Below are 24178 nucleotides of genomic sequence, written 5' to 3' on the forward strand. Positions count from 1 at the left end.
TGAGTTCGAGCCCCACATTGGGCTCTGTGCTGACAGCTCAGAACCTGGAGCCTGCTTAGGATTCTGTGTCTCCCCCTCTCTCTGCCCCTCCCCCTCATGCTCTAATAAAAACATAAATAAAACATTAAAAATTATATATATAAATGAGATGAGCTTAGCATTTAGGACAATGTCTAACACTTTTTCCCAATGCCATGCACATAATAAGCAGTCAATAGTGTTTATTTGTTAAATGTGAAATAAAGTATGAAATAAATAATAATTTTAAAATTTTAATCGTAGAAAAAAGTCACAGGTGCAAAGACAGAATGAGTGCGTAGGCCACACATAGGAGAGGGCCACTCTCTGAACTCTGATGTCAAATGAATAAGATCAACTTCATGAATGAGATTAAACAAAGTCACCTTAAAGAGATAGAATGTTTCTCAGGCCAGGAAAGACTTTGCTGTAGCCTAATTAGTGGTATTAGCTGTAGAGAAATGATTAGTATGGAAACACACGAAGAAATAGACCCACAGAGGGATATAGGAGATGGTGGAACCGAGAATCTCACACTATTTGATCAATGTGAAATGATCAATCCAGGGACAAGAGAACTCCAGGAACTTGAGGACCATTTTGTTACAGAGCAGGGATGGTTTATCAACATCACCATGGCCTAAAAGAAACAAAGCTCTGGATTCTGAACGGTCACACTCAGATAACACACTCACCCAGAAACCTGTGACTGAGGATTGGTATGCAGAGTGCTCTTCCGGTTAGAAAGCAGGGCACTGGAAAGAGGTGGGAACATTTTGTCAATGAAAAGAAAGCACATCCTTTGTTAATCAATGAGATGGCATCCTGGTTTATATATACTAGCTGCCATCTGACCGTGGTTATTAGGAGTCAGTATCTCTCTCTGATCAATTCAATACTGACTTGATGGATCTGAGAAATTAAAAGCAAAACCCTCAACAATTGATGGCCCACCAATAAGAAAAGAGTTTGGGGAGTCTTCCTGCTTTAGGAATGTTACCACTCCTCCTTAACATTTACTCCTCCAGCAAAATTCAATGATCTGCAACAAAAACGCGAAGAACACTAGAAATGTTTTTAAAAGACTTATTTATTGTCCATTTTCCATAATAGTAACAAAAAAATCCAAAGACACCTTATTAAAAGCATTTATTCTTAGTATGGAGAACATAATTTCAAAATTCCATATTATTTTTCAAAGAATCTTTATATCCAAGACTTTGCAAGTGGAATCAGAAGGGGGAATAGAACAACAAAAAAGGTGGTGAAGAGAATTCAGAACCAAGTTGGTTCCATTATTCTATTTGAAGCACAATTTTAAATAAAATGGGCTAAGTCCATGAAAATTTTCTGAGAACAAAACTTCCATCTTCTTGGAAAGATTAAGGCAGTCAAAGAAATCTGAAAAACACCTGATGCAATTATGATCAAGTTTGCCTGCTTTCCTGGTTCCACACTGTATTTCAATGTAGAAACACCACAAATGCATGTGATAAAGTTACATTAGATACTCCATGATTAATTCTGGGAGAAGGGAAGTCTCTGTTTTGTAAAACACTGGTGAAGTCAAATGCCTTAGGAGAAGTTTTGGTCAAAAAATGGTCTACCTTCTAGAAGAAATCATTCAGCTCCTTCCACAGCTGTTGTGGAAATAGGTTTCACATAGTATGGACCTTCACTCAGGTAAGTTCTGAGCCTCAAATAATTTGGGTTCCCAAAGATTTCCGCAACTGTCTTGGAATTGGCAAGTGCTTTAACCAGTTCATATTTGGCATCCTTTGAAGCTTTGTCATGCTCCACAGACCGGTCCATCACATATTCCACAAACCCTGGACTATTAAACATAAGTTTCTGAGCCCAGGGTTGATTTGCGATGGCCTGAAATAGAAGGTAGAAAGAACACAACTCCTCTGAGCCTTAAGAAGTGAAATGTGTTACTTGGATAGCACAATCCTTACAAAAAATTTTGGCCACATGAACCTTAAAAATGTTACTTTTTGCCTAAGAAAATTCTCTCCTAGAAATCTTAAGAAAATAATCTAAATATTAAATATTAATCTAAATTTTAATTAAATATTTAATTAAATAAATAAATCTAAATATTAATTAAATCTAAATCTACATATTAAAAAGCTTTGTACATAAAGATGGTTATCATAGTGTGAAAATTATAATATAAATGCTTAATAGTGGGGGATCGGTGAGTAAATTTTAGTATATAGCAAGAGAAAATTAAATAAACATTAAGAATAGTTTTTATAAAGAATAGGTAAATCTATGATATGAAAAAAGTAGATCCAAATTATACTCATGGCATAATCACAACAGTGGAAAATAAAAACAAATACCAGAGAAGAAAAGACTATCCTGAAAAAACTCTCACGCTTGTGCACAGGATGACATTTTCAGAACGTTCATTATAGAACCATTTGTTACAGAGAACCTCTGAAATCTTCATTGACAGGAGAATGATTCACTGTGGCTATACAATGAAATAATGACTTTCTAATTGCCACTTTTAACACAGACAACCCCTACAAACAGAAATGTTGAAGAAAACAGCAAAGTGCAGAATGATATAAACAGCATGATACTGTTTACAAAATTTAATATGCAAAATACTGTAATTTGTTTAAAGATACACACATATGTAGTAAAAGTATAAAATCATGTATAGGCTTGTAAACCCCGAATTCATGACAGTGATTACAGTCAGCGAGGAAGAAAGGGGGGAATGACAGAGATAGGAAAGTATTACCGATGTCTGAAATATTTTACCAAAAAAAGGTAAATAAATAAAAACTAACACTAACACTAATATTAAAAGCAGATATACAAAATAGGTCTGATTTTAAGTGATTTTAAAAGTTTCTACTTTGCAATCTTTTCCAAATTTTAAAATAATGAATAAGCAACTTTTACGAGAGCTGACACTGCTTAACTCAACGTTGTGGGTTTGGGCAAAGCTTGCTGAAGAGATACCTGAGCTAGTCCTTCAAGAATGAGTAAGAGGTTAACAAGCAAAGTTGGGAAACAGCGCTGAATGTAGAGGGCACGTAAAAGTCCAGAGAGATAGCACGTAAAAGTCCAGAGAGATAAAGTAAGCAGTTTGGTATCACCAGAGCATTGGGTGCCAGAAGGGGAATGGCGGGAAATAAGGCTCAGGAAGAAGACTAGGGCTGGGTCAACAGAAGGCTTGTTTGATGGCAGATAAGGAATCTGGAATTGATTCTATGATCCTGTGGAATCCTGTTCAAACCTTTGCCACAACACCTAAGATCTTGAGCTGAAACAATCTGTTTACACATGTCTCCCCCATTAGTCTACACTAATAGAGGGCAGAAACTACACATTTGCGTATCCCCAAGGTAGGGCAGAGGCACTAGCTCATCATAAGTACTCATGTGTTGAACTAGCCTCTTCCCAGAAGGACCGGTGAAAAAGACAAGGGTGCCTACCGTGAACACTTTTAAGGCAGCACAGTGCAGTTCAGGGAAGGGCTGATTACTGATGCCACGGAAGAGCTCCAGCGGGTCCCGAGATAAAGAAGAAAACCAGGATTCTGTCATCCTCAGGAGGTCATCAGTCTGCTGCTCAGGCTACATGACAGAAATGAAAACTCTCAAGCCTTTGGAAGTCAGGAAACCTGGATTCTGATGGCACTTTGTCATTAGTTTGCTATGTGATCTCTGCTAAGTCCAGAGCACTCTTTCCCAAATCCAGCTCCAGACTTCCTCAGTTTTGTTTTGTTTTGTTTTTCTGATAGGGTTGATTAGGCAATCTCTAGCGTCCTCTCTCCAGTTCTTTAAAAAAAAAAAAATTTTTTTTAATGTTTATTTAGTTTTGAGAGAGAGAAAGACAGACCATGAGCAGGGGAGGGGCAGAGAGAGAGAGGGAGACACAGAATCCGAAGGAGGCTCCAGGCTCTGAGCTGTCAGCACAGGGCCCAATGCGGGGCTCAAACCCTCCAACCGTGAATCATGACCTGAATCAAAGTTGGACACTTAACTGACTGAGCCACCCGGGCGCCCCCTCTCTCCAGTTCTAATACTGGATGATTCCACTTTAACTAAAAAAATGTCACTAGTAACATAGTGAGGATTATCTTCTTTTACTAAAAGTTGAATACCATCTATATTAAGTTAACCAGGATTATGTTGACTTCTATAGATTTATTGTCCCAAACATATCCCACTATCCTTCATTAATTTCCCAATGTACTTACTGGTATATAAAAAATAGACGAAATTGCATCCAAACACCTAATTTTGAGCTCTGTTGAGGCATTCTTTGCTTGATATCCTATTTTCATGAGCAAGCGTTCAAAGCGAGTTCCTTTGAAAGATAATAAAATATTTTTTATGGTGGTAAAATACACATAATATAAAATTTATCATTTTAACCATTTTTAAGTATATAGCTCTGTGACATTAAGTATATTCATATTGTTGTGCAACCATCATCACTATCTGTCTCCAGAACGTTTTCTTCATCTCAAACGGAAACTCTGTACTCATTAAGCAGTAACTCTCCATGTCGTCTATGTCCATCCCCTGATAACCAGTATTTTACTTTGTCTCTGTATATGTGACTACTGCAAGAACCTCATATAAATAGAGTCATGTAATATTTGTCTTTTTGAGTCTGGCTTATTGCACTTGCCATAATGTCTTCAAGGTCTCTGCATGTTACAGCATGGATGAGAATTTCATTTCCTTTTTTTTATAGAATTTTTTTTCATATTTATTTATTTGTGAGAGAGAGGGCGGGGGGAAGGGCAGAGAGGGAGAGGGAGACACAGACTCTGAAGGAGGCTCCAGGCTCTGAGCTGTCAGCACAGAGCCTGATGCCAGGCTCGAACTCACGAACTGCAAGATCATGACCTGAGCTGAAGTCAGACGCTTAACCAAATGAGCCACCCAGGCACTCCAAGAATTTCATTTCCCTTTTAAGGCTGGATATTTCATTGTATGTATATATCACATTTTGTCTATCTATTCATCCATCAATGAACATTTGAATTGTTTCTACTTTTTTTGGCTATTGTAAATAATGTAATGAATACAGGTGCACAAATATCTTTTGAGTCCCTTCTTTCAATCTTTTTGCATGTATATCTAGAAGCATGTTTGCTGGGTCATATGGTAATTCTATGTATAATTTTTTGAGGAACCACCATAATGTTTTCCACAGCAGCTGTACCATTTTACATAGCCACCAAATATGGGAATTTCTCTACATCCTTGTCAACACTTTTTATTTATTTTTGTCATTTTTCTGTCATTATAGCCATCCTAATGAGTGTGAAGTGAACAATGAGATTTTTTTAAAACTTTAAAAGAAATTTTTTTATTGTTTATCATTTTTGAGAGAGAGAGAGAGAGCAAGCAGGGAAGGGGCAGAGAGAGAGGGAGACACAGAATCCGAAGTAGGCTCCAGGCTCTGAGCACTCAGGACAAAGCCCGATGTGGGGCTCGAACCCACAGACCATGAGATCATGACCTGAGCTGTAGCCGGCCGCCCAACCGACTGAGCCACCCAGGCACCCCAACAATGAGATTTTTTTAAAGTATGCTTTCATATACTATGACCTCTACCAACCTAAACCAACACAAAATTAAACATGTAGTCAGATGGGGTGCCTGGGTGGCTCAGTCAGGCAAGCATCTGACTTTGGCTCAGGTCATGATCTCATGGTTTGTGAGCTCAAGAACTGCATCAGGCTCTGTGCTGACAGTGTGGAGCCTGCTTGGGATTCTCCTTCTCTGCCCCTCCCATGCTCTCTCTCAAAATAAATTAAAGAGAAAAAAAAACAATAGAAAAAAAAAAACCCAACAAAAAAACCCCCACGTAGTCAGAGACCAAGTAACAGGCCAAAAACATACATTCAGATGCAATGCAGCGTATACAAAAGACAAAGTGTAGAGAATTTGGAATTAAAGGACCTGGATTTGAGTAGCAAATCCACAGTCTATATCATCTAAAAAAATGTTAACTTCTCTGAGTTTCAGCTACCTTATCTGTAAAATGAGAATGCATAATATGTTCTTTGCAGGACTGTATAAGGATTACATATCATACACAAAAGCACTTAGAAAAGTATATTAATAAGGATACCAATTGTGATAGACAGTAGCACATTAATTTTCAACATATACTCTGTAAGGGTTTTAACTGTGCCCATATTAGTTTTCATATAGAATTCACAGTCCTTTAAATTACTCACAGATGTTTGTAAGCAATGAATGATGGGAATCTACTCCCAAAGCCAAGAGCACACTGTATACACTGTATGTTATCTAACTTGACAATAAATTATATGTAAAAATATAGATTCCATAAAGATTAAATAAATAAATAAATAATTCCTCACAGATATGCCTTAAAAGTATCATTCTTAACATAAAATTGATAACAAATTTTTGTTTCTTTTTCTTCCTGAACATTACAAATATAAAACAAATGTGTGTTTTTATTAAATATTCACAATCCCGAGATTGTTTATCCTTTTTATGAATGAAGAAAATAAGACATCAAGTAATGAAGTGAGGGCATGAAGTTCAAGAAACCAATTTGTCAATAAATTATATTAAAAAAAAAAAAAAAAAGCTAAGTCAGTGTTGGAACTGGAACATGAATCCAGGTCTTTTGGAGTATAGCCCATGGTCTCTGGACCTTGAACACTATCAAAGAAGGTGTAGAAGGGGCACAGTACTTGGTCTAGCCTGGTAAAAAATAAACAAATAAAAATTCAGTAATAATTGTAAGAATTTCTAGGGATGCGTTCAAGGTCACAATAAAAAGACTGCCATCTGTAAGAATAGTTTCTACAATGTAGTTATTGCACCAGCAAGTGAGCTTATATATTGAATTGTTGACAAAAACAAAGATATCCCTAAAGAAAACCCAAATAAGTCATACCAACCTGTTTTTTGTAAAACTTGTTTTCCTTCAACATTGGATCCCAGGATTCCGATTGTGTCCACTGCTACGCCAATCATGGTGGGGTCCTGACTTTCTGTCATTTCAAAGACTTTTTCCACAAAGACAGGATAACGCTCACAGATCTGTTGAGGACTATCCATGATAGCCAGGTTTCCAAAAAACTTCACAAACCCTGAAGAAATGTCCAAAAATATACGTTTTTTATTTTTATTTTTAAAAAAAAATTTTTTTAACGTTTATTTATTTTTGAGACAGAGAGAGACAGAGCATGAACAGGGGAGGATCAGAGAGAGAGGGAGACACAGAATCTGAAACAGGCTCCAGGCTCTGAGCGGTCAGCACAGAGCCCAACGCGGGGCTCGAACTCACGGACCGTGAGATCATGACCTGAGCCGAAGTCGGACACTTAACCGACTGAGCCACCCAGGCACCCCAAAATATACGTTTTTTTAAAAATGTTAATTATTTTTGAGAGAGTGCATGAGCACTGGAGTGGGGGAGGGAAGAGAGCGAGGAAAGAGAGAATCCCAAACAGGCTCTGTGTTGTCTGCTCAGAGCCCAACACAGGGCTCAGTCTCACTAACCATGAGATCATGACCTAAGCCAAGATCAAGAGTAGGACATTTAACCGACTGAGCCACCCATGTGCCCTACAAGAATATACATTAATAGAGAAGGAAGGACACATAAAATGTGGGCCTTATGTTTTCATACGGACAGTAATAAACTACAGGCCAGGAAGGGGAGAATGGTTATGCACTGTACTCTATTACCTAGAAATCAGACCATTAGGAGATACCGAAGGACCTGTGATATGTGGTCCTGAGAACAGAAACCCCAGGGTGTCAATGGAGCTGGGCTCAAATACTGAAGCACTGCCATACACAAGAGGAAGAGCAAAGAACAAGGACGACTGGATATAAATTAGAGGAAGGTGAGTTCGGAGTATTAGGAACAAATTAAAAAAAAAAAAATTTTTTTTTAATGTTTATTTTTGAGAGAGAGAGGCAGAGCATGAGCACAGGAGGGGCAGAGAGAGGGAGACACAGAATCTGAAGCAGGCTCCAGGCTGTCAGCACAGAGCCTGACACAGGGCTTGAACCCATGAACCATGAGATCATGACCTGAGCCAGTCAGACTACTGAGCCAACCATGTGTCCCACCCCAGGAAATTTTTAAACAGAGATGCTCATCAATGAAGTAAGCTAGGCTACTTAAGGAAGGAATAAATTTCCAATTTCTGCAAGTGCTCAAGGAAAACTAATTAACCATGTCCTACAACAGAATGGCTAGAGTAGATCCTATATTAAAGATTCCGACAGAGATTTGATGAATTTGTGAAATATACTGTGTCATTAGTAGTATTAAAAAAGTTTTTTTTTAAATGTTTATTTATTTTTGAGAGAGAAACAGAGTGCAAGCAGGGGAGGGGCAGAGAGAGAGAGGGAGACACAGAATCTGAAGCAGGCTCCAGGCTCTGAGCCATCAGCACAGAGCATGATGTGGGGCTCGAACCCACGGACTGTGAGATCATGACCTGAGCGAAGTCAGTCACTTAACCAACTGAGCCACCCAGTCGTCCCATTAATAGCATTTTAATTTATGTTGCTTTTGACTGAGGTTCAAAGGAAACTATCCTAATACTCAAAACAGCAATGGTATTTCCAGAAAATCAGATTCAACAATACATGGCTCCCAGGGCAATATATTCCACCTCATCAAGGGGCTATGGGTATCATCTAAAGGGACCTGCTCTAGGGGCGCCTGGGTCGCTCAGTCAGTTAGGGATCCAACTTCAGTTCAGGTCATGATCTCACAGCTCGTGGGTTCAAGCCCCGCACTGTACTCTGTGCTGACAGCTCAGAGCCTGGAGCCTGCTTCGGATTCTGTGTCTCCTTCTCTCTCTGCCCCTCCCCCGCTCATGCGCATGCATGTGCTCTGTCAAAAATAAATAAACATTAAAAAGAATTTAAAAAAAAATGTACAGGGATCTGCTCTACAGAAAATAATCTCTGGCCTCTCTTGTCAGAGATAACTCAGATACAAAATATGCACCATTATTTTCACAGAAATCAGTATTTCTTACCTGGCAGATAGAAGCTAGAGAAAGGGTCTGAATCTGCCCCAACAATTATATTAGAAATCTGATCAATTACTCCTTCTTGAGAAAGGTACTGTCGTCCATGTTGAGTATACGCCAGTGATGTCACCATTTCTACACAGGTGGCTCTAAAATGCCAAAATTTTGCATACGATTAACATAGTTTATAAATTGCTTTCATAGGATGTATTACTTAATTCTTTTAATCTAAAAGTCAGTAATCCTGGCTACTTTTCAGATGGGGCCACAAGAATGAGAAAGCTACAGTGATTTGTCCAGAATCACATTGTCACTACAAGGCAGAGTTTAAATTTTGACTTTTGACTTGAGGCCCATTATTGTTTCCACTAAAATAGAGCAACTTCTTAAAAGATTTTTTTTAATTTTTATTTTGCTGAATTATTTTAAATCAAATTCTAGTCAACTTGCCATTTATCCCTGCATACTTCAGTATGCACCTTTAAAAAATATGAACAGTTCCTTACACAATTATAATGCCATGTCCTCATATTTTAAAAATTGATAAAAATTCTTGGTATCATGTAATAGGTACCTGTGATCAAATTTCCACAAATAATTTTTTAAAAGTATTTTTATAGTTGACCTTAAGGTATTTTAACAGATGATTTGCAGGGTTTTTTTTCTACGTTACAAAATTTGATATAAGGCTAAAAAAATTCTTAAAAATTAATTTCCTTATTAGGAATGCTTTGAAACAATGTAACTCAAATGCTTTAAACAGTGTAACTCGTGACTGATTTATACATATGAGTTGAACAAATTCAGTCACATTTAAAAAACATAACAATCAGAAAATCACATAAGGAGGGGCGCCTGGGTGGCTCAGTCAGTTTAGTGTATGACTTTGACTCTGGTCATGATCTCATGGCTCATGGGTTTGAGTCCTGTGTCACACTCTGTGCTAACAGCTCGGAGCCTGGAGACTGCTTTGGATTCTCTGTCTCCCTCTCTCTCTGCCCCTTCCCTGCTTGTGCTCTCTCTCAAAAATAAATAAACATTAAAAAAAAATTCAGAAAATCACGTAAGGAAAACAAAAACCTGTGTGCACAAAAATAGCAAAATACTTGAAGCAAACCAAGTGTTCAACAGTGAGGATGTATTAGTAAACTGTGGAATATCAACAAGGTAACATTGGCAGATATTAAATAGGACTTAGGGAGTAGAGGGCTGGGAGTGAAGAGACTAGAATTAATATTTCTTTAAGGACCTATGTCACCCAATGTATTGGTCTCTTTGGCCAATTCATTTAATCCCCATTATCTTCTTTTTTCTTTTTTTTGATGTTTTTATTTATTCTTGAGAGAGAGAGACACACACGGAGTGCGAGTGGGGGAGGAGCAGAGAGAGAGAGGGAGACACAGAATCCAAAGCAGGCTCCAGACTCTGAGCTGTCAGCACAGAGCCCGATGTGGGTCTCAAACTCATCAACCGCGAGATCATGACCTGAGCTGAAGTCAGACGCTTAGCTGACTGAGCCACCCAGGCGCTCCAATCGTCATATCTTCTTTAGAGCTGTTACTGTTCCATTTGAGAGAAGAGGAAATGGAGGTGTAGAAAGGTTACAATAATCTGTTCAAGGTCAAAAGCTAATAAGTAGCAGAAATGCATGCAAGCCTAAGTCTTGCTCATTTTCAAAAGCCCATGTTTCTTCCATCATGCCATAGTGCTATTATTTAACAAAACCAAAAATGTGTAAGATAACATATTAAGTAATACAAAATGGCAGTTATCATGTGACTGCAAAAGTACACATGTCCAAGGACAGGGAACACAGTTAACCTAAAGTAGATTGTCATGGGTGGCTCTGCTAAGTTTTAGTATATTGTCACGAATAACCTGAGCTTTTTCTAAAGGCCCCTTCTTTAGGACAGTGGTCAAGAGATTGTAACCCAGGTCCAGGTTCTAATAGGGAAGATTGCCCTAAGTCCCAAAGCTGCTCCCCGGACCTCTCAAAGAAGACATTTTGCTTTAAGAACTCTCTCAGTCAACACACCTGACCAGCACATCCTCCCCAGTCAGCTCTCTGAGAAGCTGGGTTACCAATCCACTGGTGGTACAGTAGTTTAAAGATTCTGGTGACACAGAAGAAATCTCCACAATTAACTGGAAGAAAAAAACAGAAAAAGCTGAAAGGTCAAAACAGCCCAAACCTGTTAGATCTCATTTTAAATTAAACACAGGACTAGGTACTTTATATAACTGAATTTTTTAAAAAAATCCATTATTTGTCTCCACGACTGGAAAAATCTCATTGAACCTGTGAGAAATTGTTTTGGCACAGAAATACTCCATTATGTCTGGTTGTAGCTGTGCTTTTTTTTTTCTCTCCCTTAAATCATCAATCCATAAATCAGGGTACAAAAGCCTGAATGGCGATAAGACTGCTAAAAATCATTCCATTCATACATTCTATCAGTCAGTCATTTACTTACTCATTCCACAAGTATGTCCTGAGGGCTTACTGAGAGATATAGGGCACTGAAGGGTTTTCAGCAGAGGAATGATAGAACCAGATTTGAATTTTTATTTATTATTTACTTACTTTTAAAATATTTTAAAAATATTTATTTATTTTTGAGGGAGAGAGAGAGAGAGAGAGAGAGAGAGAGACAGAGTGCGAGTGGGGGACGGGCAAAGAGAGAGGGAGACACAGAATCCGAAACAGGCCCCAGGCTCTGAGCTGTCAGCACAGAGCCCGACACAGGGCTTGAACTCACAAACTGTGAGATCATGACCTGAGCCGAAGTCAGTTGCTTAACCGACTGAGCCACCCAGGTGGCCCTAGATTTGAATTTTTAGAAGATCATCCTGACTGTGTCTGAAAATAGACCAGTGGTGCCAAAAATGGATGAGACCAGGTGAGATGCAAATACAACAGTAGTCCAGGTGTGAGATACTGATAGCTTAGACTAGGGCGGTGGTGATTATACCAAGGAAGACCAGCACATGGATGTAAGTAAAACCGGCACAATACGATGACCTAATGGATATGTGGCAGGGAAAACAGGGTCTCACAGAGAATAAGCTCAAGTTCTAATACCCAACCATGCTGTGACACAGGGCTAATTTGTTGCTGTTGTTTTTTTATTGGAAAATGGGCTGGGTTAAGAAGCTTAGGAGTTTGGTTGGAGCATGAGTGTGAGGGGCCTAGAATACCTAGGTCCAAAGGGGGAACACTGAGTAAGCGGCTGAACATGAGGGTCTGAGTTAAGAAGAGAGGTCTGGGGGTGGGCACCTGGGTGGCTTAGTCAGTTGAGCATCTGACTTTTGGTTTTGGCTCAAGTCATGATCTCGTGGTTCGTGGGTTCGAACCCTGTGTTGGGCTCTGTGCTGAATGGGGAACCTGCTTCGGATTCTCCCTCTCCCTCTCCCCCTCCCCAATTTTGCTTGCTCACTCACTCTTGCGCTCTCTCTCTCAAAATAAATAAATAAACTTAAAAGAAAAAGGAAGAGAGGTCTGGGTTGGTTTACGGAGTCATCTCATTCAGATAGGAACTGAAATCATAAGATGAACAAAATCGCCTGGACATGAATATACAGTGAGAACAGGGTTTGGGAATTTACTTTTATGAACTTCAACAATTAAAAGTTCAATTGAGGACAATGAGCCAGGAGACTAAGATGAAACAGCTAGAGAGGCAGAAGGGAAACCGGGTTAGGATGGTGTTAAGACACGCAAAGTAAGAAAGTGTTTTGAATAGGGAATTAGACAGTCAAGGGTTCATTTTGAATATGCAGCCTATTAACTGTGTGGTCTGGGTCAGCTATTCCATCAGCAGTGAGGTTAACAGTAATAACGTATGTGGTTTACTGTAAAAGTCAAAGACAATATATGTGGAGATTTAGCACCATACTAAGCACAAAGTGGGTGCAAATAAGAGCCATTTCTTCATCTACCTACTGTAATGATTTCAAAGTCTAGTTTTAATGTTATCTACTCTATTATAGTAGTTAATATAGTGTACTGTAAATATTTTTCACATGACTGTTTCACACACTAGGCTGGGAGCTCACCCCGACATCTCCAGCGTCAAATACAGAGCCTAACACAGACCACATACTCAGTAAATGCATGGTAAACAAGCCATCTTGCCTTCCAGTGGAAGCTCTAGTGCATTCTGAATTGTAGGCATCAGGAAGTATGCTTTTAGTCTTACCTCATACACTCTGTACCGAACAACGTCATTTGTTTTCATTACACTTTTCAAATCATCCAGCAGATTGCTTTCAAACAAAGCCTCCAGTCCAGCCTGGGTTAATGATATTCTTGACAGGGATTTAATGGCCTTATAAGGAAAGAAAACATCTCTTAAGTCATAAACATGCAGAATATTAGTATCTACTTCATGATATCGATGTGAAATCGGTGTATGGAATGCATCTTCCCCAATGACCATTCGCTATGTTTTAGCTATCATTATTTAAAACTGAAAAAGACACATAGTATTGCCTATAGAAAACAGATTATGTACATTTTTTTTTCCTTATCAAGCAACCTAATACAAGCTCTATGACGGATAATTTAGATATGCTTAGTCTAGAAAAAAGGAAAGGGTTTACTGGTATTTGTTCAACATTTTTTACGTATCTGACACCATCTACATGAGGTTGTGAAAACAACTATACAAATCATCCGTACTCAACTTTCACCTCTCAGTCCAGAAGGTCTTTCTTTGTTTTTCAGGATACGGTGCATGTTTAAGCTGATGGTTCTAGGTGACTCACCGCTTTAGCTACAGACAGATTGTCTCCACCAATACAATAAACAATTTGTTTTAGTAATTCAGCATTATTTAGAATCTCAGTAACAGCCTCAGAATTTTCAACAATTCTTCCGACCTGAAATAAAAAAGTAATCAGAAATTCCCTTAGTGTGCTGTTATTTTAGGGGTTACAGATTACAGGTATAAGACAAGCCATTAAAAATTCCAAATGACCCAAATTCATTAAAGCTGAACACACTTATGGGTATAGTCACATTATTGAAAAGAAAGAAAAAAAAATAAATGGTAGATAAGGAGTTGAGACATTTCAGTGAGAGAAAATAATACAAATGCTAGTTCCATCAACTAGCAAATTAACTTCTTTGAACTTAATTTCTTATCTATAAAATGAGAATACTTAATTGTAGGATTGTTATGAAGATTAAATGAGACTAAATAGGAAAAGCATGTATTACAGTGTCTGGCACATAAATGGTCAAAGAAAAATCAATTACTTTCTGCCTTTTTATTGAATTAACACTTCTAGAGGAGAAAAGAAAAAACAGTACTTGAAAACCTACTGGGTAAGTAACTGCTCGGGTCCTAACATCTCAACAAGATACTGAGGAGTATCTCAACAAGATACTGAGCAGCTCTTTTCCCAAATAGTAGGGTATTTTGGTTATCTGGGTGACAGGAGTTACTGTCTCAATTTCTTGGTTTAGTGACCTTCACAACAGTACTTTTTCATGCCACTATAATAAGACCTAACATGGCAATACCTTCTCTAGACTAGGAGTTCTTTGAAGGAAAGAAATAGGCTTTATTTATCTTGGTAGCTTTAAGAGTATACGGTACAATGCCTGGCATTAAAAGGATCAGTCAGTATTTGATGAATGACTATTTCAGATAATACTTGGTAGATCTTCTTACTTTAGCTTATTCCTCCTGGTTAGTTAGCCATGCACACTAGAATAGACACTTCTTAGGGACAGAGAGAGATCATATTTTCTTCATCCTTCTGTCTTTGGCACCCAGCGTACAGCCTGGTCCAGAGCAGGTGGTCAGTAAATGTCAGCTCCTTTATTATGTGCTAGTAAAATTTCATACCTGGGACAGAGTGAGAATTTTTACGGAATCATTGGAGTGAGTCAGTCCCCTCTGAAGGTCAACCCTGAGGTTCCGGGCCACGTGAACTGGCTCCACAGCTTGGAGCAATCTCTCCAGAATGGATACACACAAAGTGGTCTGTTCCCTAAAGGAGACATCACAGATCTCATTAGTTTGTGCCCTGCAAGGTAGGAAGTAACAACCTATTAATATCTGAAGACTGGCTCAATGAGGATCACTTACATACAGACCTCCCTTTAAAACACTAGCTTCTACTAATTTATTAAAGATTTACTAAGTATCTATTATGTGCCATGCTTGCGCTGGGGCTACAAAGAAGGATAATATATATACTCTAGACTCAATGAGCATAGTCTAATGGAAAACACAGAAAAACAGAAAAGCAACTATAATCCAGGTGGACAAATGCTATAGGTTAGGGTAGGAAGCCGTGGGAGCTCAAAAAAGAACACAGCGTTCAGGGAGGCCTCCCCAAGGGGTAATACCTGAGCTTAATTTAAAAAAAAGGTGGGAATTATCTAGGAGGACAAAGGTGTTCTAGGTAGAGGGACAACATAAAAGGCACAGAGGACAGAGATAGGGTTATACATTCAAGGAAGTATAAGAAGCTCCATATGACTGGGATAAGAATGGGAGAGGAGTGGGAAGAAGGTAAAAGGGGAAGGATGAATGGCAAGAAATGAAATAAGAAAGATGCACAGAAGCCAGATTCTGATAGGCCATTTTTTGTCATGCTACAGAATTCAGACTCTTTGCACAAGGCAATGGCAAGCCATCAAGTGGTTTTAAGCCAAGAAGTAACATGATGAGATCTGACTTGAGGAAATCACTCTGTATAAGTTAGAGAAAGAATTTTTCAGTCAGAAGGCAGGTGATGAAGAAGTGAAACAGGGGACTAGCAGGGGGGATGGAGAAGAGGGAAGAGATTCAGGAGCAATTAAAGAGGTAAATTAATCACACCTTGATGACTACTAGTTGTAGATATAAAAGGTGTTTTAAGAATAACTTCCTTTTCGGGGCACCTGGGTGGCTCAGTCGGTTGAGCATCCAGCTTCGGCTCAGGTCATGATCTCACCGTTGGTGAGTTCGAGCCCCGCGTAGGGCTCTGTGCTGACTGACAGGTCAGAGCCTGGAGCCTGCTTCAGATTCTGTGTCCCCCTCTCTCTCTGTCCCACCCCTGCTTGTGCTCTGTCTCTCTCTGTCTTTCAAAAATGAATAAACACAAAAAAATAAAAAAAAGAATACTTCCTTTTCTCTTAATGGGCAGTACCATAGGCACTCATGTACTGCTAATAGGAGTATACAATTAAACCAATACAACCTTTCTAGAAGTCGATTAAGCAATACATAACAAAAGCTTTAAAAATGAGCAAATTTCTTATAACCTAGGGGTTGCATTTTGTATAACTGCACCTAAGGAAATAATTAAGAATGTTTATACCCAAGAAAATTGAGACCATACGTCCACACAAAAATTTGTACGTGAATGTTCATAGCAATAGAAACACCCCAAATGTCCATAAATTAATGAGTGGATAATTTTATCCATACAGTGGAATATTATACAACATGGATAAAGTTTGGAAATACTATGCTAAGTGAAAGAAGCCAGAACAGAAAAGGCTTCCTTTTGATGATGATTCCATTTATATCATTGTCCAGAACAGACAAATCCATAAAGACAGAAAGCAGATTCCCGGTGGCCAGGGGCTGGGGCAGGGGCAGAGAAGAGGAATGGAGAGTGACTGTTAATGGTTATGGGTTTCTTTTCCTTATTTTTTTAACGTTTTTTTTTCTTTTAATTTATTTTTGAGAGAGAGAGAGAGACAGAGTATGAGAGGGGGAGGGCCAGAGGGAGAGGGAGACAGAATCTATGAAGCAGGCTTCAGGCTCTGAGCTGTCAGCACAGAGCCCGATGCGGCACTGGAACCCGTGAACCGTGAGATCATGACCTGAGCCGAAGTCTGACGCTTAACTGACTGAGCCACTCAGGCACCCCACTTTCCCTTTTTTAAAAACCGTGACTATATATACCATGAAATTTACCATTTTAACCATTTAAAAAAATGTTTATGTATTTATTTTGGGGAGAGAGAGAGAGAGAGAAAGAGAGAGAGAGAGAGAGCGAGCGCACAAGGGGGGAGGGGCAGAGAGAGAGGGAGATGCAGAATCCAAAGCAGGCTCCGAGCTGTCAGTGCAGAGCCTTACACGGGGCTCAAACCCACGAGCCGTGAGATCATGACCTGAGCCAAAGTTGGACGCTGAACTGACTGAGCCACCCAGGCACTCCTATCCATTTCTTAATGTATAGTTCTGCGCACTAAGGTTCATTCACGTTGTGCAACCATCACTAGTATCTATCTCCACAACTTTTTCATCTTCCCAGTGGGAACTCTGTATCTATTAAACACAAACTTCCCGGGGCGCCAGGGTGGCTCAGTCGGTTGAGCGTCCGACTTCGGCTCAGGTCATGATTTCAGAGTTTGTGGGTTCGAGGCCCGCATTGGCTCTGTGCTGACCGCTTGCTCAGAGCCTGGAGCCTGCTTCAGATTCTGTGTCTCCTTCTCTCTCTGCCCCTCCCCCGCTCACGCTTTGTCTCACTCTGTTTCTCAAAAATAAATAAATGAAAAAAAATAAAAAAAAACACAACAAACCATAAACTTCCCTTTCTCCCCTTCCCTGAGCCCCTAGCAACCACCATTCTACTCTCCATCTCAGTGAGTGTGACTACCCTAGGTGCCTCATCTAAGTGGAATCCTAGCATTTGTCCTTCTGTGACTGGCTTATTTCACCTAGCATGATGCCTTCAAGTTTCCTCCATGTGGTAGTCTGTCAGGAGTTCCTTCCTTTTTAAGGCCGAATAATACTCCATTGTATGTATATACCACCCTTTGTCTATCCATTTATCTGCTGATAGATACTTGAATTGCCTCTGTTATTGTAATTTTATTTTATACATTATTTTTTTTAATGCTTATTTATTTTTGAGAGAGACAGAGACAGAATGAGAGTGGGGTAGGGACAGAGAGAGAGGGAGACACAGAATCCGAAGCAGGCTCTAGGCTCCGAGCCGTCAGCACAGAGCCAGACGCGGGGCTCGAACTCACGAGCTGTCAGATCATGACCTGAGCCGAAGTCAGATGCTCAACCGACTGTGCCGCCCAGGAGCCCCTGTTATTGTAATTTTAATTTGCATTTCCCTAGTGACTAATGACGTTGGGTATCTTTTCATGTGCTTATTTGCCATCCATATATCTTCTTGTTCAAATACTTTGCCCATTTTTTAAGATGGATTCTTTCCTTGTTATATATTCTTCACTAAGATTCTTCTCCATCTGTAATTTGCCTTTTCACTCTTAACTTTGACCTTTGAAGAGCAGAGTATTTAATTTTGATTAAGTCAAATTTATCAATTTTTCCTTCTATGGATCATGCTTCTGGTGTCACATCAAAGAAATCTTTCATCAACCCAAGGTCACGGAAATTCTTTCCTAGGTTTTCTTCCAGAAGTTTTATAGTTTTTTAGGTTTTATATTTAGGCCTATAATCCACTCTCATACGGTGCTAATGGGAATGTAAAATGGTACAATCATTTGGGAAAACAGGCAGCTTGTTAAAAAGTTAAACATACACCTATCATATGAGCCATCCATTTCACTCCTAGGTATTAACTCAAAGAGAAAAGAAAGAATTTGTCTACGTAAAGACTTGTCACAAATGTTCACAGTAGTGTAATTTGTAATATAATCAAACTGTGGTACATTCATACAAGGGACTACTACTCAGAAATAAAAAGGAATGAAGTATTCACCCACACCACATAAAGTTTAAAACGAGGAGTGAATTTTTTTCATGTGTTTTTTTTTTAAACTTTTTTTTTTTTAATTTTTTTTTTTAATGTTTATTTATCTTTGAGACAGAGAGAGACAGAGCATGAACGGGGGAGGGGCAGAGAAAGGGAGACACAGAATCTGAAACAGACTCCAGGCTCTGAGCTGTCAGCACAGAGCCTGACGCGGGGCTTGAACTCATGGACCACGAGATCATGACCTGAGCCGAAGTCGGCTGCTTAACCGACTGAGCCACCCAGGCGCCCCTTTCATGTGTGTTTTTGAGAGAGAGAGAGTGTGCACATGAGCCGGGGAGGGACACAGAGAGAAGGAGACAGAGGATCCGAAGCGGGCTCCGCAATGACAGCAGAGAGCCCGACGCAGGGCTTGAACTCACGAACCATGAGATCATGACCTGAGCCAAAGCTGAACGCTTAACTGACTAAGCCACCCAGGCTCCCCACAAAGATAATTTTCTCAGAAGAAATAACAAATCAAATAATTCTGTTTATGAAATAATTCTAAATACTTTTTATTTTACATTTTATTTTGTATTCTTTTCAGACAGTATGCTTTCCTCATATGGGTCTGTTAGGACCATGGCTTTAAACAATCATAATTACTTTGTTTAAGAAAAATTAGTAAACTGAAAAAACGGGACACTAATTTAGAAGCTTCTGCTGTCACTAACAGCTACGAATCTGTCACCAGATGCTTATAATTGTAAAATATCCCCTTTATGTTAAAACATAGTACACGTTGGGGCGCCTGGGTGGCTCAGTCGGTTAAGCGTCCGACTTCGGCTCAGGTCATGATCTCGCGGTCCGTGAGTTCGAGCCCCGCGTCAGGCTCTGTGCTGACAGCTCAGAGCCTGGAGCCTGTTTCAGATTCTGTGTCTCCCTCTCTCTGACCTTCCCCCATTCGTGATCTGTCTCTGTCTCAAAAATAAATAAACGTTAAAAAAAAAAAATTAAAAAAAAAAACATAGTACACGAGAAACTGCACAGAAGCAATTTTCTGTTACTGAATAAATTTTGTTTATATTGAAAAAAATAAAATGATGAGTGAAAGAAGCCCGAGTACATACTGTAGGATTCCATTTGTATAGAACTCTTAAAAAAAAGGCAAACTCATCTATAGAGATCGGTGGTTGCCTGGCTGAGGTGAAAAGGGATTCAACAAAGAGGCACAAGGAAACTTCTGGGGCTCAGAGATAGCTTTGCTATCTTGATTGTGGTGATGGTTTCATGGGTATAGACATATGTTGATACCTGTCAAATTGTATATTTCATTATGTGCAGTTTATTTTACGTAAATTATATCTCAATAAAGTTTAAATTTTTTTTTTTTTTAATATTTGAGAGAGAGACAGAGAGAGAGCAGGGGCAGAGAGATGGAGACAGAATCTGAAGCAGGCTCCAGGCTCCGAACTGTCAGTGCAGAGCCCAACGCGGGGCTAGAACTCACGGACTGTGAGATTGTGACCTGAGCTGAAGTCAGACGCTTAACCGACTGAGCCACCCAGGTGCCCCCCCCCCACCCCCGCTTTTTAAAGCAGCCATAGGTTAAACTGTATAGTGCACAAATTTCAGGCCACATGTGGTCCTTTATACCAAAAAGCCAAAGAGTTAATAATTTACAGTCTCCACGTTGTAAAGCAGTAGTCTTAGAACTTACTTTCTCTCATAAAAACTCTCATCAAGATTCTAGATCTATATCTATTAGATCAGATTCTAAACCAATATATAGGAACCTGGGTAGTTGAGGCAGGATAATAGAAATAGATCTCAAGACTGCCCATCTACTATCTGCAGAAGAATTATTCCCACAAATTGCAATTGGTATCTACTATGTACCCCATTCTGAATTACCCTGTCTGCCAATTTCCATTCAAATTGTCTCCTGCGGCACGGCTCCTTCATTTGGTAAAACACGTCCTCCATGGACCTCATTCTACAAACTCCCATTCATTTCAGCTCCTACTGTATCTCTGGCGTTAACTTATAGTAGGACTTTTGAAATTTTCCTGATCCATGATATAAAGTGGCCTCTTGAAAATTTATGAATCTAATCTTTTATGCAGCGTATATTATACTATGTGCTGCATCCTAAGAGGGACGTAGAGATGAACAAAGTATGGCCCCTGCCTTTAAAGAATTTTCAAACTAGAAATAACCACATAAAGAACTATAATATAACGCAACAGTGGCAAGTACCATTAACAGAAATAATGATAATATCTCTCAGGAGATCTGAGGACCAGTCGCTTGAAACTGGAGTGGCCGAGTAAAACATTTTGGAGGAGATGGCACTTGACCTGGGCTTTAAAGAATGGACAGAATTTGGACGGAGGGAGAGCATTTCATTAGAAGGACTGGCATGTACACAGGAAAGTGCCAAGTCATGCTCAAGGGAAAGTAAATGGTGCCACACGGTAGCTGAAGCAGATGAAGGACCTGTAGAGGAACAGAGGGAAACGACGAGGCTGGGAAAAGGAGGATGGAAATACAAGGTAAGGGCCCAAATGCCAGAAAAAGAAGCCATGATTCTATACTGCAGACAATGGGAGACCATGCAAAAAATATGAGTCAAATGATCCAAGAAGTTCACTGTGGTTGCAGTGTGGGAAGGGCACGCTGGCAAAGGAAGCTTAAACGTAATGAGAAGTCAGACTAATGCACCAGACCTAGCAAGAGGGTGAAGACGAGGGCCTAAATTAAACAGGACAGAAAAGAAGAGATTTCATAGGCGGAACTGAACAATGTTAACTAATGGACTGCATGAAGGGGAACATGTATTTAAAAAAAGGGAGGAATCTCAGAAAGTTATAGGCAAGAAAGCCCCCTGGAATCATCCAGTGTTGATCCAGCGACTTTATTACCTTGTCACTTTTACATTTCTGGATCCCAAACATTGTTCAACGGTTTTTAAATTATCAAACGATCAACCGCAAAGTGCTTTTTAATCAAACACTACAGATGGGCCTAAAATGAAAAAAGTTGCCATCCGAAATCCCACTTTTATATTAATAGTTTCTGCTGTACCTTTCAGATATTCTCAATGCCATACTAGCCTGGGGGGTGGGGGGGGGGGACTTAAAAACATTACATATAATGGGATCATAAACTCCTACAATTTTCTTTTTCCGTTCAACAACATATATTAGAGTTTTTCCCACGTCCCCATATATAGATCTACCTTAGTTTTTCTAATAGCGGCACAGGGTGATATAGCAATGTAGCACAATTTATTTACGATTCCCTTTTAATGGACATTCAGGTTGTTGCTAGTTTTTTGCTGTCACTTCTGTTACGACTATCCTTATACATACAGTACATTTTGAGTGCGAGCATGCCTGCGTGTTCACTGCCTATGGATCAAAAGACAACGCAAATTTAAAATGTTGATGGATCTTGCCAAAGTGCCAGGACAGGCCCTCTTAAGACGACAAACGTCGCCAACCTGTACGCGAATATTGCGGCGCCTCTTTCTCGGTGAGCAACCGCGCTTTCCCTCTCCAATTCCTATTTCAAGGATGAGGCAGTGAAGCGGGCACACCTCACAGGCTGGGCTTGAGCCCTGTGTCTGGCCTCCCGGCCCAGGGTCCTTTCCGCTAAAGTGTCAGCGAGTTTTAAGCCTCCCCGCGACCGGGGAAAGCCGTCCCCTCCTCCCAGCCACCCTCGTCTCCTCGACCTCCATTGGGGTCGCCTCACCGATGGTTCTCGTTGAGCAGGGAGAAAAGCGGGCCGAGGCGCAGTTCCGCCGCTTGCTCGCGGAGCTCGCTGAGCGGCACGGTCTGCAGCACCGACTGAAGCGCGCGCAGCTCCTCCAGGGGCGCTTCCAGCCGCGACACCTCCCTCAGCAGCGCCAGCGCCTGGGCCGCCATCGTGCACCTCCAGCGGGGGCTCCCGCGGCCGCACACTCCCGGCTCGCGGCGCGCCTCTCCGAGCCTCGCGAGATCTGCGGGGCGCAGCCTCCCTTCCCGGGCTTTCGGCCGCCGCCGCAAGCTGCCCCGGCCGCGCCAATAGAGATATGGGGCCGGCGGGCAGCGCGAGCGCCTGGGGGGCCGCCAAGCCTCGCGAGACAGGGGCCGTCAAGGGCCGAGCCAACTGTTGCCGGTGGTTGCGGGGTGGCGGCGGGGCGTCATCGTGGGCGCCGCTCGGTGGGTCCCGCAGGCTGACTTTCCGGTCGCCTTGCGTATTTCCCTTCCAGAGCGAAGGCGCGTCAAATGCCCGGCAAGCGGAGTGGTGACGATGAGGACCCACAGAAGCTTAAATGGCCTCGCGGGCGGCCTCTGGGCCCCAAAGCCACAGGCTGTCGGCTGCGGTGGGGGCGGCGGCCGAGGCCACCCCAGGCGGAGCCGAGGCGATTGGGCATATTGCTCCCTGGCCAGACACGAATCCAGAGGAGGTGGAGGGTCATACCTCTGGAAGACAAGATGAAAATTCGCGAGAAGCTGGAAGAAGGCGTGAGTAAAACCCACGTGGGGCCCCTGTTGGGCGTCAACGAATAGACCGTGCGCACCATTAGGAGAAACGCGAAGGCCATCAGGGCCGGCATGGAGACTGTGTCGCCTCTCCGCTCCAAGGTGCGGTGCATTCCCCGGCACGTAAACATCGAGAAGTTGGAGACGGAGTTAACCTTTTTGGGTGGAGGCCCAGACCATAGCGGGGCGGCCTCCGACGCTGAAGGCCGTCTGCAGCCAGGCCAAACGCATTTACAAGCAGCGGGTGGAAACGACTGGGAAGGGCAGCCCGGATAAGTTTCATGGGAGCAAGGGATGGTTTGAGAAGTTTAGAAATCGCCACAGTCTGCGAAATTCGAGGTCGATGGGAGGGGAAGAAGCGCTGACTGCCCAGTCGGCATCCAAGTATGTCCAAACAACTCCAGAGGCTGATCAGAGCTATGTGCCTCAACGGGTCTTCGATGCCGAGGAGATGAGCCAGTTTTGGCAGTGCATGCCTCCACGTACTTTTAGGGAAAGAGACCAAAATCCGGAAAGCTTAGAGGAAGCTAAGGACAGGATTTCCCTCATTTTTTGGTGCCAGTGCCGCCAGTGACCAAATGATAAAACCATTGCTGCTTTGTAAAGACCCTAATCCCACATGTCTTTTGGAAAAAGATAAAAACCGCCTTCCTGTATTCTGGAGTTCACACCCCAAACTGCTGCCCCCTTTTTGGATCGGTTTCATAATTGTTTGATTCATCAGGCTGGGAGTTATTTAATAGAAAAAAAATCTTGAGTTCAGAGTGTTGCTAATTTTGGACAGAGGTCCCAGTCGCCCAGACTCATTTTTGGTTGCTCATCTTAATGTTGATACTGTGTTTCTCCCCCTGGAAGGCACTAGCTGTCTTCAGCCCTTGGATCAGGGTATAATTGAAGCATTCAGGAGGTATTACACCAAGCGTATGTTTGACCACTTTGTTGA

The 24178-nt window shown here is 41.1% G+C and overlaps 1 protein-coding gene across 1 annotated transcript; it reads right to left on the bottom strand.

Annotated features, from left to right (window-relative positions):
- Nucleotides 1-1273: 1273 nt before the first annotated feature.
- Nucleotides 1274-22925, bottom strand: PSMD5 (proteasome 26S subunit, non-ATPase 5). The gene is made up of 10 exons (XM_007094504.3): nucleotides 22463-22925; nucleotides 14899-15043; nucleotides 13811-13924; nucleotides 13243-13371; nucleotides 11079-11188; nucleotides 9050-9192; nucleotides 6944-7135; nucleotides 4244-4353; nucleotides 3477-3617; nucleotides 1274-1896 (listed from the first exon to the last, which is right to left on the bottom strand). Exons 1-10 carry the CDS (start codon nucleotides 22633-22635, stop codon nucleotides 1639-1641), a joined length of 1515 nt encoding a protein of 504 aa, XP_007094566.2. The 5' UTR covers nucleotides 22636-22925; the 3' UTR covers nucleotides 1274-1638.
- Between the last annotated feature and the right edge of the window lie 1253 nt (nucleotides 22926-24178).

Source organism: Panthera tigris, chromosome D4 (genome assembly GCF_018350195.1).
Source record: "Panthera tigris isolate Pti1 chromosome D4, P.tigris_Pti1_mat1.1, whole genome shotgun sequence".
NCBI lineage: Eukaryota > Metazoa > Chordata > Mammalia > Carnivora > Felidae > Panthera > Panthera tigris.